The sequence below is a fragment of the Quercus robur genome, chromosome 9 (assembly GCF_932294415.1).
Source record: "Quercus robur chromosome 9, dhQueRobu3.1, whole genome shotgun sequence".
Classification (NCBI taxonomy): domain Eukaryota; kingdom Viridiplantae; phylum Streptophyta; class Magnoliopsida; order Fagales; family Fagaceae; genus Quercus; species Quercus robur.
Genome location: NC_065542.1, coordinates 5262057 through 5282342, shown reverse-complemented (window position 1 = coordinate 5282342; position 20286 = coordinate 5262057). Strand labels below are relative to the sequence as shown.

The window sequence follows — 20286 nt, the reverse complement described above, 5'->3', positions numbered from 1 at the left end:
TATAGATAAAATGAGATTTTAATTTATGACATCCATCATATAATAATTTACTCCCTACTATCAAATTAAGGCCCAAATTAAGTCGTTTTTATGATTTTTGTTGTTGTTGTTGTAAGATTCAATCCAGGTCCCTCATTTGATAAATAAATAAAAACTTTGATAGCTTTTTTACTTTATGCTTAGTAAGTCTAATATATTAGCTTGCTTGTTTCTCTCTCTCTCTCTCTCTCTCTCTCTCTCTCTCTCTCTATATATATATATATATATATATATATAGAGAGAGAGAGAGAGAGAGAGAGAGAGAGAAATACGTATACCTTTCTTAGGTTTAGAGATAAGTATAGAATATTATAAATAGGAGATAGTAAATGAGATTCTAATCAGAATATCAGCATTAATGACTATCTTTTTTTGACCGTTGGATATACTTAAATCCAATGGTTTAGAAAATGTGTAACTTTTTAGAGTTATACTTGGTGTAACTTGACCCATATATATATATATATATATATTGAAAGCTCAATTAGTGTGAAAACACTAATGCTTGTTTAGATCCTCAATTTTAAATTACGACTTAATTATTTTTACTCTAACTTATCTAAATGCAGAACAAGGGTAAATAAGGGCCTGTTTGGTAAGAGTATTCTTGAGTTACCTGTGGTTTGGCCGAAATTTAAATTACCTAACTGTGGTTTGGAATTTTACACTTTATCCACCTGAGGTTAGCTCAGTTAGAGTTCCATAACCCACACTGTTAAAAACAAAGCTAAATATGTAATTTTACTCAACTTTTATTTCTCTCTCCTCCAAAAATATAAAAATACAAGATCAAATAAGATAAAAAATAATCTAGTGGAACACTTGCATCATGGAATTTCAAAACACAGTTAGACAACTTAAATTTGGTGGATAAAGTATCAAATTTCAAATCACAGGTAGACAATTTAAATTTCACTCAAACCATAGATGGATAAGTTGTAATTTGCCGTAAAAGAAATGAAACTCATCAGTCTAGTCATGGCATTGGCAACTTCCACGAAAAAGGGGAACCCAAAAAAGAAAAGAAAAAAGAGGACAATTATTCAAAGAAATGACGTGACAATGATGAATTGTATAATTATTTTAAACGGACCAAAGGAAAGATCTTTTCTTTTTTTTTTTTTTTTTTTTTTTTTTTTGAGAGGACCAAAGGAAAGATCTTTAGAATTGTTTAATGCTACAACAATTTTTAATGATACTTATATGATTTTTGTCACTAAGTTTATTTTTACTTCTAATCTAATTAACAAATTGGACTTAAAACTGGTTAATAGATGTTTTAACAAGGATCTAAAATCCAACAAAATACATTGCATAATTGATCTTATTAAACACGTTAGTAATTTGGCTAATTAAAATCAACTACATGCTTCTTCTCCAAAAAAAAAAAAAAAAAAAAAAAAAATCAACTGCGTGCTGTATTTTTTTTACTAATTGCCACCACTTCTCAGATGATTAAGTAAATGAGGATATACAAGAAAGATAAATATACTTCTAGGCAATTTCAATATATCGTACCTCACTACCAGGTTCTTTATTCTCACATCATTCCTTCGTAAAGTTATTTTGGATGGTTAATTATCCAGGACTACTTTCCTTATTTTATTTTATTTTTTTTTTTGGGTTGTAGTTAATGGCAGATGTGATTCTGATAATGTGATTAATTCATGGCTTAACTAGTGTATATAACACCACTAAGGCATGGGAGAATGCGTGAGTTGTTGAATCCGAATCTTACACGTGTAGCAGCTGTGAGGGAAGGAAGAGTGTTGGCTAAGAGATTTTGTATTTTGTTTTTCATTATTTATTTATAGGAAGATCTTTTTTTAAAGGACTTGGTAGTTTACATTCAAATCTAAGGATAGAATGGGAAAAATAAATAATTCATTGAAGATTCCTAAGAATAAACCAAACATTATCATCTCACATTCCTAAAAATCTTAAAATATTCCTAATGAAATCAAATATAAGAATAGCTACATTCCTAGGCATCCAGATTGCAAGGAATCACATTCCTAGGAATCTGGATGCTAGGAGTAATGTGGATTCCCTCGTACCAAACGACACCTAAAGGCGTGGCTGCCTTGGAAAGGAAGTGAGATTTACGCTTGACACGATACTCAAGCACTCACCAAAAAGGGACATAGTGACTTTTCAGGGTTAGAGGCTATGAGGACACCCCTTATTGGTTGAATGCACAATGAGTCACCTCAGGGACACGTGTACCAATCACAGTACTCTTGATGTCCATCTCAATGTCCAAGATTTGTCTCCCAAGCAGTGGCAAAGCTACCCACCTACAGGTCCCAATGCCACGTTGGCATAGTTCTTATTCCTTAGTTAGCTGATAATATCAAAGATGTGAAAAGATCCAAAAGAGAGAATATGATGACTTGACACCTGTCCTTTGTACGTAGCCATATTTCTCAGAGTATAGGACGAACATGCAGCTGTGCTATTAGGGCAAGAACCCAAGTAGATATTTTGAGATGAAAGTAGAGAGTTGATAGGAGAGAAAGGCAACTTCATTGCAAACTGATTTCTTTTTCACACATAATACAAGCTAAGTTGAGCAAGAATGTTATATTCTTGCTCAAATCATGGTTTTTTATCCCTTCTCTAGGGTTTTCCACGTACGTCCTATATTGTTTTGATAATCAGTTTCTTTGTCTTGTTTAAATGTGCATCTTTTTCATGTTCTATCATCACTTTCTTTATTTCTTGTTTGAGTGTCATGTCGAAACTTGCATATAGTCGAGCTTTCTCATGTAGATGGATTGTTAAATAACTGATTTCACTTTCATAAATAAGCTCAAATCTAACTTGCACGTGTATATATATGAATTATATTATTCATCTTTAAGTGTATCCATACATATGCATGTGGTTACAAGCTAATTAATGATAATAATAATTGATGGAAGGATAACGTTAACAATAATGGCAAACTTAGAGGCAAAATCGTTCCTCACAAAAAAAAAAAAAAAAAAAAAAAATTAGAGGCAAAATCAATAAAAATTGAAAGTCTAGGTATCAAAATAGTAACGGTCTAAAATGAACTTTTAATCCATTTTCAAAGCGTTCGGTGAGTGCGTTTTTGGTCATGTTCCCACTTAAGCACCTATAAATGCTTCTCTCACGTCGCCAAGAATTTAATACCGCGCATGATTCTGAAACATTGATACAGAAAGTAGAAGTTCTAATAAAGCTTCTCTCAAGTTCCATTCTCTCTTTTTCCTTAAAAAAAAAAAAAAAATCCATTCTCTTTTAGTACTCCCTTTTCCATAATCAAGCTATAGGCTGAGTTTCCAATGGCTTCCATGAGCACTCAAAAAGCCTGTACATCCTTGTCATCGTCATCTTCTTCTAATCCTCTATGGAAATATGATGTTTTTCTTAGTTTCTATGGTGAGGACACCCGTAAGAATTTTACGGATCATCTATATGCTACTTTGAAACAAAAAAGCATTAACACTTATAGAGATAATGAAAATCTTGAGCAAGGAAAACCCATTGCTTCTGGGCTCACGAAAGCAATAGAAGAATCCAAGTATGCAATTATCGTTCTCTCAAAAAACTATGCTTTTTCAAAGTGGTGCTTGAATGAACTTGTTAAAATTCTTGAATGCATGAAAGACAAGGAGCTGAAAGTTCTGCCCATTTTCTACCACGTAAATCCCTCTGATGTTGGGAATCAGAGGGAGACTTTTGGGAAAGCATTTCTCAAGCATGAAGAAGATCGCAAGGTTAGCATAGAACAGATACAAAAGTGGAGAACTGCACTAAAAGAAGTGAGCAAGATCCGCGGATGGCATTTGTTGGATAGGTAAGATTCTACCTTTTCTTCTGTCATATCATCAATGATTTGGATAACTTCTGAAAAATTATTTTAGTTTTGTTCTAATTATTTGCAAAATTATATGAAAAAACAAACACATGCACTAGAAGCGTCGATTAGACAGACTAATAAACGATCAGATTTTTTTTTTTCCTTATCTAATTGTGTTGAAATACCTCCATAGCATACAAGAATTTTCTCCTTTTATTTTCTTATAATTTTCTGAACTAATCTCACCATTCACAATCACAACTCTCAAAACCCATTCAAATTCAACGGGCCGCAACCCATCCCACAGCCAAACCCACAATCTCCACTAGCAAACCAACGCCAATCTCCACTGGAAAATCTAATGCCGATCTCCACAAGTAAACCGGTAAACAAAAGAGAGAGGGGGAAGAGAGAAAGAGAGGTCTGAGAGAAGAGAGTTTTTTGAGAGAGAAGAGAGAGGTGAGACATATTGAGAAACAGAGAGGAGAGAGAGAAGAGAGATACTGAGAGACAGAGGAGAGAAAGAGTGAGCAGAGAGGAGAGAATATTGAATAAAAAAAAGTAATTAGTTTTAGAATTTGTGACTCTACGCTTCTATCACAGTCAATTTTTTTGGTATTCTACGCATCTGATTTAGAGCCATTTTTCATGTTTGGTATGCTTAATGTAAAAAATTTGATATTTATTAATGCCAAAAATAAATTAATATGTTCGGTTTGTTTAGCACAATTGGTGTTAGTACTCTGAGCATTTACCATTTACATTAAACTAGCTAAAAATTTAGCTTTTAGCACTTTAAAAAATTATTTTATCTATTTTAACATATCATTTTACTATATACCCTACATCAAATATTCTATTTTTACATACAACTCAATAAAATAATATAAACAAACCGAACATATTAATTTATTTGTAACCTCTCTCTCTCTCTCTCTTTTCTCTTTTCCTCTCCAACCTATGAAAATAAATGAATTAAATAATTGAAGTATCATGCTATAATGGTTTGGTACTAGTAATAGATCACTGTAGCATGTTGCTGAATTTTTAGCTTTAGCATCTTTGATATAGCATGTACTTTGGTGTTTGAAGTGCTAAAAATAGTTTTTTTAGTTGTTTTACAATCACCACTCTGAATGATCTAACACGATTAATATATACTTTGTTTATCTAATTTTTATTCTAGGATCCAATCCAATAACAATGAAAACAAAATTAATTAACAAACATACACACACATAAAGAATTCAAAAATTTATGTGGTTTAGCAATATGCTTAACTTTGTGGGTGACAACAAACATAAGCATATTATTTCATGGGTCTTTATATGGAGGGAGAGTCTATTTCATGGGTAATCTTTTATTTCATGGATTAGATAGTGTACAAAGTGTCATGTCATTTAAAATTTTAAATGACATGGCACTTGATATACCTTTTGTTGTGAAAATGTTTACACAAGATTAAAGAGGAGAGAGAAGAGAGAAATCAATACAGAAAACTTATGTGGTTCAGTAGTTGTCCTTTGTCCACGACAGTGAGCGGCTAATGATCTATTATATAAGGGCTACAACAATGTTTAAAAAATATATAAAAACCCTACCCGGTTCAAATTCCTAAAATACCCTTAATAATTAAAATATGGCTCACTTTGTTCCACGAATAATGCTAGAGATACAAACTATTTTACAATTTTTTTTTACAAATTGTTAATGTGGTGAGTGATTATTGGTAAATAAAAAAGTGATATTAATAGTGGGCCTAGATGAAAACTAATAAGAGGTTGGTCACATCAACATTTTGTAAAAATATTGTAAAATAGTTTTTGGTTGCAGCATTACTCTTGTTCCACTCTACTTGCTCCACCCTTAAGGCCCTCAAGCTAGTGGCCTAGAACCAAATATAAGCCGACATTCATGAGCAATGACAAGCACTCTACCAATAATTATAGGGTCATGCTAACGAGTTCCCTTAGGACACTCATTAACAATCTATTTTAGGAAAGTTTTGACATCACTTTTATGGAAAATGAAAAAAACTGTTAAAACATTAATTGTTTTTTTTTTTCTTTTCTCATAAAAACTTTCTTTAACTGGATTTTTAACTAGTGTCCTAAAGGCACTCGTTAACATTTCCCATAATTATATAGACAAAATTATTAATAATTAATGGCTTAGTACACATTTAAGAGAACAAATTATTAATAATTTTACCTTATAGGAGAGATTTGAGGAGGTCATTTTGCATTAATTAATTAATGTAGCAGTTTATATGAAAAAAACTCATTTTATAATCTTACAGCTAGCCTTTCAACTTATGAACTTAATGATAATGGGATATTTTTGGAGGTTATTTTTTCTTCATTAGTGTTTTAAGTCATGTAGTGTAATGTCAAGGAAATATTTTTGGGATTTATTTTTAATTAGTCCTTTAATAAGTAATTTAAGGGTCTTGAAATAATGTAATGTCAATTAAATTTTTTTGTAGGATTCAAAAAAAAAAAAAAATTGAAAGATTCTTTTTAATTACTAGTGTACGTACTATAAGTCTATAATGCTAACGGAATATTTTTAGCATTTTCGTTTTATTTTTTATTTTTTGGTTTGAAGCCATGTAGAGTATATTGCCAAGGAAATATTTTTGGGATTTATTATTATTATTATTATTTTATTTTTATAATTAATCCTTTAATAAGACACTTAAGGTTCTCCAATTAATGTAATGTCCATTTAAAATTTGTGTAAGATTCATCAAAAATTTAAATTTTTTGTAAGATTTTTTTTTTAATTACTCGTGTACTATAATGCTAACGGAATATTAGATCCAAGGGTAAAAAAACACTTATAGTAATGTCTTTATTGTTTTCTAGAAATTAGTGATTTAGACATTAAATCTTCTTATTAAAGGAAAAAAAGAGTAATGTTAGGATTACAACTTTTCTCAAAACTTTTGCCACAACTTGCTCACATGTCTAGTCATGAGTGGTGGAATAAAAGTGGTGGATCCACAACTACACTACTCGTGACTTGCCACGTGAGCAAGTTATGGTAAAAGTTGTGATAAAAGTTGTGGTCTTTCTCGTTATCATCTTCTTCCTCTCTCTCACATCATCTTCTTGCTATCAGTTTCCCACCCCCCCACCCCCCACCCCCAAAAAAAAAAAAAAAAAAAAAAAAAAAATCTTCTTGCTATCGTGCAAACTAATGATAAAGGAAGCAAGACAGAGGATGATTGTACATTTAGCTACTTAGGTTTGCCATGACTTTCATTGTAGAAGTCGGCAATTAAATTGTTATTTTGGAGTGTGGCAAGCATTGGAGGAGGCTGTGGGCCATATCATGGAGGACATTAATTAAACTTCAACTCCAAGGTTGTGGTCCTTGGAGTGTTTGTTGATTATCCAAAGACAAATAGCGCCACCAATGTACTAACCTATTTAATTGCTTGGAGTGTCTGTTGCTTTGCATATATAGATGTAAGAGAGCCCATATTTTTAAAGAGTTTTCAAGGGCCATGGTAGGAGGTGATGATATGGTTGAGAGATAGAGTTGACTGTTGTTACAGCACTAATTTTTTAAATTGACTTTGGCCATGAGTGTTTTTTATCCTTAGAAATTCTTGGCCTCAACAATTATCCTCTAAAACAATTGACTTATGACTTTGGCCATGTATACTACTAAAAAATAAATGGAGGAGACCAAAAACTATTTAGTGCAAGAAGAAAGAAGTGAGAGAGGATGAAAGGAAGCAAATGATGACATAGAGGAGAGTGTGAGAGTTAATGCTGTTATTTATTTATTTATTTTCCTTTAATAAGAATAATTAATGCCTAAATCACTAATTTCTAGAGAACAATAATGACGTTACCATGAGTGTTTTTTCACTCTTAGATCTAATAATAATGTCCAAAAAATGTGTAACTCTTGTGAAGCTACACAAGATGTAACTTGAACACATCTTTATATAAAGAAAAAGTATATATATTGGGTAGTAAATGGATTGAGGTATACATAGAATATCTTCCATATTATATATCTATGTAAGATAATTGCAGGTGTTTTCTTAGATAAATAAAATCAATTGTTTAATTGTTTTTTTTTATTACATCTAAACAGTAGTTTACACTTTGTTATTCACAATTTTCTTTTATATAATTTTGTTAATAACTAATTTATATAACAAAATCTTAACTATTGCTGAATCTTCTGTTCCAAGTTCCAACTATGTTGAACCCCTAAAAAGGCTTTAAAATGTGAAAGAGAGATGGTTAGAAAATTTAGTTCATAATAAATTATAAATATTTAAATGCAATGAAAGAACATAAGATACAACTTAATAGAGTTAAATGTTAATTTGTTCAAGTGGCGAGCCAGAGAATTTGTCTTGGGGGCCACGCTGAATATAAAAAATATATAACTTATTATCTCCAATTAAAGATACGTTCATTGAATAAAATTCATCTATTATAATTTCCATAGTGAGTTTTCTTTTTTCTAAAAAAAAAAAATTATATAGTGAAATTCTTAAATTATTTTATTTGTGATATAAATTACTAGATTACCTACTAAATTGAATAAAAAAATTTCAATGAAACCTATAAAATCTTGTAAAATACAAATGACCTAAAACTTGATCTGATACAAGAAGAAGCTATATAAAATGAAATCAAGTTAAAAAGGTGCGTTTTCTTTAAAATCACTAGGCCATTTAGCCATTTCTTTAAAATTTATTTTAAGACTATTGACTGAGCCTACTCAAATTAGGGGAGGAGGAATTGCTATTTTAATGGGGGAAGCCTTTAAAAAATTCTAAAGGCATATAGACTATAGTCTATAGAGTGTCTCATACAGTTTGTAAAGGATGCAATTATTATAAGAAAAAATAATTCAATTTTTTTCCTGGATTTAGTAATATAAGATGTTTTAGGGTCTGTTTGAGATTTGCTTATTTTGTATAACTGAACAATTTTTGCTGAAAGTACTGTAGATACAGGTAAAAGTTAGCTAAAATAGTACAGTAGAACCCATGAATAGTACAAAAAAGTGCAGTGGGGCTCATGAATAGTAGTAAAAATAAACTGAATAGTAAAATAAACTGAATAGTTTCTTTTTAGAAACACAGGCCCGAACATGCAATGGGTCTATAACTCCTAATAGTCTCGTTTTCTCTCTAGAGAAGAAGAAATTGAACTTGCATGCAGCAACAAGAAAGTGAAGGTTATACATCACGTAGACTTTAGATTTAGCAATGGAGAGGGCGCATCCTCATAAGAAAAAAATGGAAACAAAGACTTCTCATCAGTCTTGGAGAAAGGGTCCCTGTTTTATTGGAGAGCACTTCCTATCCATAAGACCATGGGACCCTAACTTTAAGCCATTAGCAGCAAATGTGGCATCCATTGTAGTTTGGATTAGACTCTCAGAGCTTCTAATCGAATACTATGATATGGAAGTGCTTAAGCAGATTGGAAAGTCCATTGGGAATGTATTGAGGATAGATACCCATACGGCTTCTGAGTCCAGGGGAAGGTATGCTAGATTATGCATTCAAGTGGATGTTGAGAAGCCATTGACCACTTCGCTTATCATCGGAGGAATAGAGCAGCCTATTAGCTATGAAGGCATACATAAACTCTGTTTCTCATGTGGGTGGCCATGTCCTTTCTTGGCATGCTCCACCTTGCCGAAGAAGGGAGAGGAAGATGTCATGCAGTGGGATTAGGAAGGGACAACATGCAAGAAGCATGATTCAGGGCCTCACATGCATGAGTTAGGAGAGGACACGTTGTAAGAGAGTATTGATAGTACGCATGTAGACGGTAGCTATGGACTGTGGGTAGTGGTGACCAGGAAAAGGAGTAGGAATAATAGTCCAAAAAAGGTTAGTGCCTATGCTAGCTCAACTTCGTACAAAAATGATAGAATTGGTTATTTAAATGGTGCTCTAGCTAAGATAAGGACCACCAATAAAGCCATGGGGGCTGAGTTAGCCCAAAAAAGAGATGGGAAAAGGAAGGCTAGACCTTTAATTATACGCAAGACATTGAAACGAATAGAATGGGGTTTTTATCAAAGCCTAAGGGTGTAGAATCTGTAAAGGCCAAGAAGGTAATTGCCCGTTCAATGGGTTCAGCAAACTTAGCCAATAGTTTGTCTAAAGAAGTGTAGAACCAACCGCCACTCCCAAACCAAAAGCAAGGAAGCTTTGCTTTTTCTTTGAATCATGATGTCCAACCAATCCTTAAGTCACAATTTCGCTTCTTAACCTCACAAGGGGACGAGATGGGCCATAAATCTAAAGGGCTCAGTGGTGGAGATTTTGGAGATAGTCATTGCGGAGATTCGAGCAAATCCAACTAATTGATGTGTTGGTTCAACCATAAGTTGAAGAAAGCATGGAATTTCATATTTCCACTAACAGAAATGATTGCAAAGGAGGGGACCCTTCCATTGACAGACCTGTTGTGGGGGGAGATTCCAAATCCTTGGTGGATATTTCTGTCAAAGGATCTGTTATCGAAGGAGGAACGACGGGTGGTTTGGGAGACAAACCCACACATATCCCCAACTCCATTCCTTTGTGAGGAGAACCCGTTGGAGAAGCTAACAGAGAGGAGAATGCTCGAAACCATGTTGATCTCAACCAATATCATGAGCAGCAGAAACTCCATGAAGCTCCTCTAGATCTTTCAGCCAACTCTAGAGTTTATTTTGCACTCCATTTCACACAAGATGGAAGTGGGAGTTCTAGACCATTATCTCACCTTGATGCCAGGAAAGGGTTAGACAAAGGAGACGATTCTACAGATGGGATGGAATTTAAGGGAGGAAGCAAAATGCCAAACTCAAATTGAAGAATGCCCCACTCCTCACCATCATCTCATCATGAATATCATAGTGTGGAATAGTAGGGGCGTGCTAAAGCCCAATTTTCAGAACCATGTTCAGGAGCTGACTCGATTGCATGATCCAACCATTTTTGTTGTGATGGAGACCCGATTTAGTGGTGAAAGAGCGAAAGAAATCACAAATAGGCTTCCATTTGATGGTGCAATACATGCTAACACAATTTGGTATGTTGGAGGATTATGGGTGTTATGGAACTTTGAGAAAGCAGAGGTAGCTCAGCTTGTGAACATAGAGCAGGAGATTCATGTATCGGTTAAGGTTTGCAGCTCAGACTTGACTTGAATTTTGTTCTAGTATTTATGTTAGTCCTAGGGAGGCCGAAAGGTCTATTTTATGGAATAATTTGGTTAGAGTAGTAGATTCTCATAGTTTACCTTGTGTTATTACTGGGGATTTTAACAAACCCCTCATTAACAATGATAAGCTTGGTGGTAGAAATGTTAATGTGAATAGGTCTTTGCGCTTTAAGAAGTGTTTAGACAGGTGTAACATGATTGATCTCGGATTTTTGGAATCAAGGTTTACCTGGACGAATCACAGAGGCGTTGAAGATCTCATCCAAGAAAGGGTTGATAAATGTTTTGTAAACCCAGGGTGGTATAGTCTATTTCCTAAAGCCAGGGTTACCCATCTCACTTGATGTCACTTTGACCACTACCCTGTGCTTTTGGAATCTCAGCCTAGGCCTGCTCTTTTCTTGGAAAGACCATTCAAATTTCAAAGTTTCTGGGTTTCAGATCTAACTTTTCCTTTTGTGGTCTCTAATGCATGGAAAATCTCTCCCCCTCTGTCGGAAGCTATTAAAAGTTTTTCCAAGAGTGCTAACCATTGGAACAGAACTCACTTTGGAAATATATTTTGGAAAAAGAGGGAGCTTATGGCCAGATTGAATGGGATTTAGTGTTCTCTCACCCTATGCCTTTTGAGTTTTCTGATTAAGTTGGAAAAGAAACTTCAAATGGAGTTGGATTTGGTTCTCACTCAAAAGGAAGAACTATGGGCATTAAAATCCAGAATTAATTGGATGATATTTTGAGATCGGAACACTTCGTTCTACCATTTGTCTGCTATTGTGAGAAGAAAAAGGAATAAGATCCTGGCTATTAAGAATAGTGTTGGCGATTGGCTGACTGATGAGAGGGAGGTAATGGATTACATTAGGAAGATTTTATAGAGCTTTACACCACCTCCCATAATCAATCCAATTGGAATCCGACTCTTCCTTCTAAATGGTAGCCAGCCTTGATTGAGGAAGAACATGGCAGTTTGGAAAAGGAGTTGAATGATGAGGAAATTAAAGCAGCGCTTTGGTCTTTGAAAGCATCCAAAGCTCTGGGGCCGGATGGCCTTCATGCGGGTTTCTTTCATCAATTTTGGCTACTTGTTGGAGGTTCAGTCAAAGATGAAGTTAAAAGGATATTTGGGGAGAAGAGAATTCCAGATTACTTGAACAAGACACTCATAACTCTCATTCCTAAAATCCTTGGGCTTGAGACTAATGGGAGTTATAGACCTATTAGTTTCTACAATACAATTTACAAAATGGTCACAAAGATCATAGTGGCCAAATTGAGACCATTTCTAAGCAAGCTAGTGTCCCCTTTCCAAACAACCTTTGTGCTGGGTAGAAGGGGGACGGGTAACGCAATTATTGTGCAAGAACTAAACCTCACCATCAATCAAAAAAAAGGAAGGGTTGGGTACATGGCGATAGAAATTGACCTTGAGAAAGCTTATGACAAGTTGGAGTGGAGCTTCATTAAAGACACATTGAGATGAGTGAACTTGCCTGAAAGCCTGACTGATATCATCATGAGTTGTCTCCACTATCTCCACCTCAATTCTTTTTAATGGGGGTTACCTTAAGGGATTTTGCCCAATAAGAGGAATTAGACAAGGGGACCCTCTCTCTCCTTATCTATTTATACTCTGTATGGATTACCTTAGGCAACTTATCGAAGAAAAATGTGAAGCTAAGCTTTGGACCCTGATGACAGCTTTAAGAGGAGGACTTGCCTTCTCCCATCTATTCTTCGCCGACGACCTTGTGTTGTTTGACAAGGTAAACCATATCAGTTGTCTAGCTATTACGGAGGTATTAGACTTTTTTTGCACTAGATTTGGATAGATGGTCAGTGAGTCAAAATCAAAGGTCTACTTCTCTCCAAATGTGGATAGAGATACACGAGAAGCCTTGGGGGATATTCTTGGCTTTAGGACTACTCCTGCCATAGAAAAATATCTCGGAATCCCTATCAAAAGCCCAAGTTCATCTAGCCAAGATTTCAACTTCGTTTTGGATAGAGTGAAGCAAAAATTAGCAGGATGGAAGGCGAATCTGCTTTCCTTAGCGGGAAGAGCTATTTTGGTTCAAGCTTCCTCAGTAGCCATACTTGTGTATGCTATGCAATGTACTTATCTCCCCAACAAGATTCTAGAAGGAACAGACTGGGTGAATAGGAATTTCTTTTGGGGAACCACTGACCAGATTAGAAGGATGCATTGGGTTAGTTGGAGCAAGATAACAAGACCAAAAGCTGAAGGTGGTTTGGGTTTGCAAATGGTCAAGGGTAAAAATATTACCCTATTTGCAAAATTGAATTGGAGATTTCATATGAAAGGTGAAGCCTTATGGGCTAGAGTACTAAAGAATAAATATTGTTCCCAGTTAAGAGTAAGATCAAGGAACCCAGATAAGCTTCCTTGCTCTCGAATTTGGACTGGAATGAAGAAAGGGAAGAATGTGTTCAAACTAGGTACAAGGTGGATGCTAGGGAGAAACAGCCAGCTGAGATTCTGGTTTGATAATTGATCAAACCAAGTTCCATTAAGGTAGGTGATACAAGGGCCTATGCCCTTAGCTAGTGAGGAGGACAAAGTGGGGGATGTGTTCACAAACCTTGGGTGCAATTAGGATGAGATTCCTTTTGGGTTTCCACCTAACAATAGAAAGGAAATACAAGCAACTCCAATCTCCATAGTAGCTAATAGACAAGATAACCTAATCTGGATGGGAGGAAAACATGGAGATTTTGATTTAAGGAGTGCTTACAAACTTGCTATGGACCTTGGCCCACCTCCGCCTTTTCATGGTAGTTAGGTTTGGTCCATCAAAACCCTCCCTAAAATCCAAATCTTCTTATGGAAGCGCTGCCATAACAGTATTGGAGACTTGCTGCCCTTTATATTGTGGTGCTATCGAATCCATTGAGCATGCACTTAGAAGTTGTCCTATTATTGCCATAGTTTGGAATGCACTAGGAATAATCAACAATAATGGGTCTTTCTTTGATCAAAATTTTCACACTTGGTTAGTCAGGAACTGTACCACAGAGAAATTTGGATCTTAAGGGCTGCTGTGGAAGGTCTTATTTCCTTTCGCGGTATGGATTATCTGGGACAATAGGAATCAGGTGATTTTCAAAAAAAAAAAAAACTTAAACCTGAACCTTTCTAAGCTAATAATGCAGAGAGTAAGGGAGTACTATCATTGTGCATATAATCCCAAGGAAGCAAAAACACAGGTTGTTAAGGCAATCAAATGGGAAAAACCAGCTAGAAGTTGGGTGAAGCTAAACATTGACAATTCCTTCTTAGGTAATCCTAGGTTGGCAGGTGGTGGAGGTTTAATTTGAGATGAGAATGGTGAATGGATATTGGGTCTTGCTAGAAATATAGGCATCACCACCAGTTTTCAAGCTGAGTTATGGGCCCTCCGTGATGGTCTTTCGCTATGTGTTGACAGGAATTTTTCTACTGTTGAAGTTGATTTAGATGCTAAATCTGTCGTTGATGTTCTGACTTCCCCATCTTGCTCTAACAATTTGACTCTCCCTCTGGTGGATGATTGTAGGCTGTTGGCTACCAAAATTCCCCAAATCAGATTTAATCATTGAAATCGAGAAGCAAATAGAAGCGCTAATAAGCTAGCTAGGTTGGGAGCTGTCCAAGATAGCTATTTTGACATTTTTACCCGTCCACCTGTGGACGTAGTTAGAACTCTTAACTGAGTCAGATGGTTTATACTTAAACAGGGTGTGCCCTAAGACCTCGTATTCAGTTTTGTTGCTGTAATGAATTTCATGTTTTACCATGATGGTTGCTTAATTTTTCTGAAGTTTAAAAGGTTCTTAGTATTATTTTTTTTAAACCTATAAGTTTATATTTGTGACAAATTAAATCCTATATATTTAATTGTTTCAATTTAACCTCCACATTTTCATTAATGTGACAATCAAAAACTTTATTCTCGCCACTTTTTGGTATTTTTTTATTTTAAAACAAGGGTGATGTTTTAAGTTCTCTAATGTGTTTTTCCCTTTTTGATAAATCTCTCTCTCTCTCTCTCTCTCTCTCTCTCTCTCTCTCTCTCTCTCTCTCTCTCTCTCTCTCTCTCTCTCTCTCTCTCTCTCTCTCTCTCTCTCTCTCTCTCTCTCTCTCTCTCTCTCTCTCTCTCTCTCTCTCTCTCTCTCTCTCTCTCTCCATGGGAATGAAAGTGTAGAGGTATTTAAATTGACACAATTAAAATAGAGGGTTAATTTTGTCTTTTTATTAAAATAGAGATAATTACAATATGTTATTAACTTGCAACTAGAACCCTTTTCCCCCTCGACCTTTGTGCATGAGAAAGTGCCAATTCAACAATAAGGCCCTTGGCATAATTATGAAAGGACAAGTTATTTTATTATTATTGTTTTTTGCCTTTCTTCATCTTCGGGTTGTTTTGACTGGTAATAGCATTCGCATCAGTTTGTGTAAAAATTCCTGTCTATTTTAGAATAAGAACCTATTTTTTTTTATTTTTTACATATTCAGTTTTCAAAAAACCATAAATTAGATTATCTATTTTGCACTACATTTCATTAAAATATTAATTTTTCTTGATTTTTTAATTGTTTCTCTTTTTTTTAACATACAACAACTACTATTCACTCTCTTTCTTCATCCTCGGGATAAGTAAAGAAATAATAAAAAAGTAAAGATAAAATGAACAGTGCCATTACAAATTTACACGATTACTATAACAAACTTTAAATTTATACAATTATACACTCACTTAGTCATTTTTAAATGCGTAAATTTTACACATTTTTCTAATACTCTAAAACATGGCTCACATTTTTCTACTGAAGCAAAATATCTTACATTTAATGTTGTTTTGTCTCTTTGTGGCTAGCACCCTTGTCTCATCAAAATTATTTTTTATTTTTTAATACAGTCACGAATCAGAAGATATTCAGGAAATCACAAAAAACATATTTGATGAATTGAATCATGAAATCCCAAATGATCATGAGCACCTTGTTGGTATAAACTCACGTGTGAAGGAGATGATGAACTTATTTAGTACAATGTCAGATGCTGTGCACTTCATAGGGATTTGGGGGATGCCAGGGATTGGTAAAACCACTCTAGCACTTGCCATTTATGGTAGAATTTGTCATCAATTTGAAGCTAGTTGCTTTATTCGTGATGTTAGAGAAACAGTTGAAAAAGAAAAAGCTGGTCTAGTTAATTTACAAAAACAACTTCTTTTTAAGACCTTGAAGGTAAAAGTAGAAAACATATGGGACTATCATGAGGGGATCAAAGTCATAAAGACTAGACTATCCAATAAGAAGGTTCTTATTGTTATTGATGATGTTGACAAAGTTGAACAACTACAAGCATTAGCAGGGAGTTGTGATTGGTTTGGCCTAGGGAGTAAGATCATTATCACAAGTAAAGATAAGCACTTGCTAATAAGGCATCACCGGGATACTGTTGTACATAGGGCAAATGGATTAGATAATGATGAAGCCTTGGAGCTCTTTAGTTGGATTGTGTTTAACCAAACCTATCCTAAAAAAGATTTTGAGGATTTGTCCAATGGTTTTGTGAAGTATGCTAATGGGCTTCCTATAGCTCTTAAAGTTATGAGTTCCTCCTTGATTGATAGACCAAGAGAGGTATGGGAAGATTACCTACATCAATTAGAAGAAATCCCTGAAGGAGAAATTCTTGATAAACTTGAAATAAGTTATAGGGGATTGAATGAAATAGAGCAAAATCTATTTTTGGATATTGCATGTTTCTTCAAAGGGGAGGATAAAAATCGAGTGGCACACATAGAAGGTTTTGGTTACGAGAAGAATATAAAAACTCTCGAGGACAAATCTCTCATTGCCATTTCAGGGGGAAAATTATGGCTGCATGATTTAATACAAGAGATGGGTTGGAGAATTGTTCGTCGTGAATCACCTCAAGAGCCTGGAAGACATAGTAGGTTGTGGTTTTGTAAGGATGTGTTTCATGTGCTAAAGGAAAATACAGTAAGTAGACAAAAACTTAGAGAAGTGTGTATTTCTATAATTCTAGCAATTTTTTGCTATATCTTTCCCAACACTAATTTCATTGTTCTTGATTACCAGGGAACAGAGGTTGTAGAAGGCATAGTTCTTGATTTCCAAGGAACAAAAGTTGTAGAAGGCATGGTGCTAAACTCGCCTCCATGTAAAGAAAACTTGAATGACAAAGCCTTCTTATATATGAAAAGTCTAAGGTTGCTTAAAATTTCTAATGTGCACCTTCCTACAGGCCTCAATTTTCTTTCTAATAAGTTAAGAATGATGGAGTGGCATGATTATCCTTTGAAATTCATGCCAATCAGTTTTCAACCTGACAATCTTGTTGAACTCATCATGCCTCGCAGCCACATTGAGCAATTACCAGAGGGACTTACTGTAAGTTTTCCATTAATGCATGCTAGTGTTGCTTTTTTATTTATTTTTAAAATGCGGATTAAGTTCTTGACTACTTAATTTCCAATATCTATTTATTATAGAAGAACTTGGCCAAGTTAAGACTCCTGGATCTTAGCGACTCTAAAGTCTTAGTCAAGACTCCTAACTTCATCGGATGCCCAAATCTGGAGAGGCTGATTTTTCAAGGATGTACAAGTTTGTATGAGCTTCACCCATCTGTCGGAGCTCTCAATAAGCTCACTTTGTTAAATCTGAAAGATTGCAGAAGTCTTACTGGCCTCCCTTGCGAAATAAACTTGAAATCTCTTAAAATTTTTATTCTATCTGGCTGTTCAAGTCTCAAGAAGTTTTCAGAGATTGGAACTAATATGACAAGCTTGTCAGAGCTGTATTTAGACGGGATGGCTGTGGAAGAATTGCCATCATCACTCGAGCGTTTGACTGGCATGACGGTCTTGAGTCTTCAAGGTTGCAGAAACCTTTCAAGTTTTCCAAGTGTCAATTTGCCGTCTCTGAAAACTCTTAATCTATCCAAGTGTCAATTTAAGGTTCAACTTTGGAAAACAACAATTTTTAGTGTTTAAACACTAAAAATCCTGTTGATACATGCTTTTTTCCAAGGTTTCTTCCCTATCCGAGAGGCCATCAACCTGTTGTTGCCTAGGTTAAGATTTATTGTATCTCTAAATCTGGCTGACCGCAATTTATGGGACGGAGGACTCCCTGATGATCTTAGTGGCTTATCCTCGTTGCAGGAACTGGATTTGAGCGAAAACAACTTTAAATGCCTGCCTGATAGTATTTCTCAGCTTTCTAAGCTTAATTCTCTTGCGTTGAATGATTGTAGCAGGCTTCAATCATTGCCAGACCTTCCGTTAAGTGTAGGATATGTATGGGCAAGAAGATGTCCTTTATTGGAAAAGTATTCAAATCAGGATGTTGCATGGACTTCGGGTGAGACAGGGTTCACTGTGGTTGTTTGTAACAACAAGGATGATGATCAAATTGCACTCATCCGCATCCCGATCTTACCATACGATGACTTCGATCCATCCTTAGAAAGATTTGTTGAGGTATCTCTCTCGCACTCACAACACAATGTCACAAACACCCGCGTTGAACATCTTTTTTATGCTTATGCATTTTAATATTTTACAGGGTGAAATTCAGCAAAATAAGTGCTTCTGCGACTTTTCAAATTCAACTGAAACTCCAGAGTGGTTCAGCCATCAGAGCCCTGGGTCATCTGTAACAATTCCGCTACCTTCTGATCTGCGTGATGATAGTAGTTGGATAGGGATTGCTTTGTTTACTAGTGTTGTAATCCTTGAAAATTTGAACAATGTTTCTTCTGCTCAGGATGATGAAGTTTCTATTGACTTTATTTGTAGATCAGACATAATTGAAGTTTCACGAATAAATTGTCCCTTAAACGTCACTGGATATCTACCTGTACCCCTTTTCCATGCTAGTTCATTTGGATTGAAGATACTTATTCCAGCCGGGATACTTAAAGACCATTTAAAGGATTGCAGTTGCATTAGGGCTTTTATTAGGAGCAAGTGCACTTATTTCGAGATCAAAACTTGTGGTGCGCATGTACTGTACGAGCAAGATCTGGTAAAGTTTATACGAGCTAGTGGCAAGATGAAGCAAATATCTAGATGGTGTCAGGTCTCCCCCCCTATTCCATCACTTAACTTCATATTTCTGTATCTCTTTTTATCTCTCTCACACAACACAAACACGTGCGTTGAACATCATTGTAATTATGTATTTTAATATTTTACAGGAAGAAGTTCTGCAAAATAAATGCTTTTTAGAGTTTTCAAATTCAACTGAAATTCCAGAGTGGTTCAGCCATCAGAACCTTGGGTCATCTATAAGAATGCCACTACCTTTGGATCTGCATGATAATAGTAGTTGGCTAGGGATTGCTCTGTTTGCTGTTTTTGTAGTCCATAAAAATTTGAACAGTCAGGATTATAAAATTTTTATCGAATTTAATTGTAAACCAGACATGGTTGAAGGTCCTGTAGATAGATGTACCTTGGGCCTTGACATCTCTGAATTCGTACCTGAACCCCTTCGCCATGATGGTTCATTTAGTTTTAAGTTATTTGTTCAAGCTTGGCTACTTAGAGACCTTCTAAAGGTCTCTAAGTAGCCAAGCTTGAACAATGCAGAAAATTCATTATTAACTAAATATTTCCTATATCAATGCAGAAAATTCTCAATTACTATAATTGAATCATGAATTTAGTGAGCATGTAGTTATTGTTATCTATTTTGGATCCTCAAGAGGCATATAAATATTTTTTAGATTATTAAGACTTCACAAATCATGAAAAAATACTCTTAAAAATGAAATTTCACTGTTATGAGCATAATGTAGTTCGACATTTAAATTTCAAAAAATTATTAATTTTTAAAAATCATGTCAATGACTAATATGGACTATGAAATCAATAGCCTAATAATTTGCTTATAAAGTGAGTATACTTACACTATCTCTCTCAGGTTCTATTGCAATTTTGGAGTTGTAGACACCCCATATAGGAGCATGTACATTTTCAATAATGAATAATGTCTTTCGCAACAAAATGGAATTTAATTTTCAAATAATTTCTTTGATTTTTTATATTAAAAGGGAAATTGCTACAAAATTTAGTAAAAACTAATATCGTACATGCTTTTTGGGATATAAAAGCCATTGAGTTCCATTTTAATGGATCATATATGATTGAGTTGAAATATTAAAAAACACTT

The 20286-nt window shown here is 34.8% G+C and overlaps 1 protein-coding gene across 2 annotated transcripts; it reads left to right on the top strand.

Annotated features, from left to right (window-relative positions):
* Positions 1–3214: 3214 nt before the first annotated feature.
* On the top strand, positions 3215–18875 carry LOC126699657 (disease resistance protein RUN1-like). Of its 2 annotated transcripts, none has more exons than XM_050397608.1 (5): positions 3215–3865; positions 15993–17085; positions 17185–17496; positions 17601–18590; positions 18676–18875. In XM_050397608.1, exons 1-4 carry the CDS (start codon positions 3351–3353, stop codon positions 18099–18101), a joined length of 2421 nt encoding a protein of 806 aa, XP_050253565.1. In that variant the 5' UTR covers positions 3215–3350; the 3' UTR covers positions 18102–18590; positions 18676–18875. The 2 variants fall into 2 exon arrangements, with proteins under 2 accessions (XP_050253565.1, XP_050253564.1); XM_050397607.1 differs by having other exon boundaries at positions 17598–18590.
* The last annotated feature ends 1411 nt before the right edge of the window (positions 18876–20286 follow it).

Excerpts from the sequence above, each read along its gene's own strand:
- LOC126699657 (XM_050397607.1), top strand. The coding sequence starts at position 3,351 with ATGGCTTCCATGAGCACTCAAAAAGCCTGTACATCCTTGTCATCGTCA. Across the intron at positions 3,866-15,992 it reads GGATGGCATTTGTTGGATAG|TCACGAATCAGAAGATATTC; the intron begins GTAAGATTCTAC and ends TTTTTAATACAG. Across the intron at positions 17,086-17,184 it reads ATGTGCTAAAGGAAAATACA|GGAACAGAGGTTGTAGAAGG; the intron begins GTAAGTAGACAA and ends CTTGATTACCAG.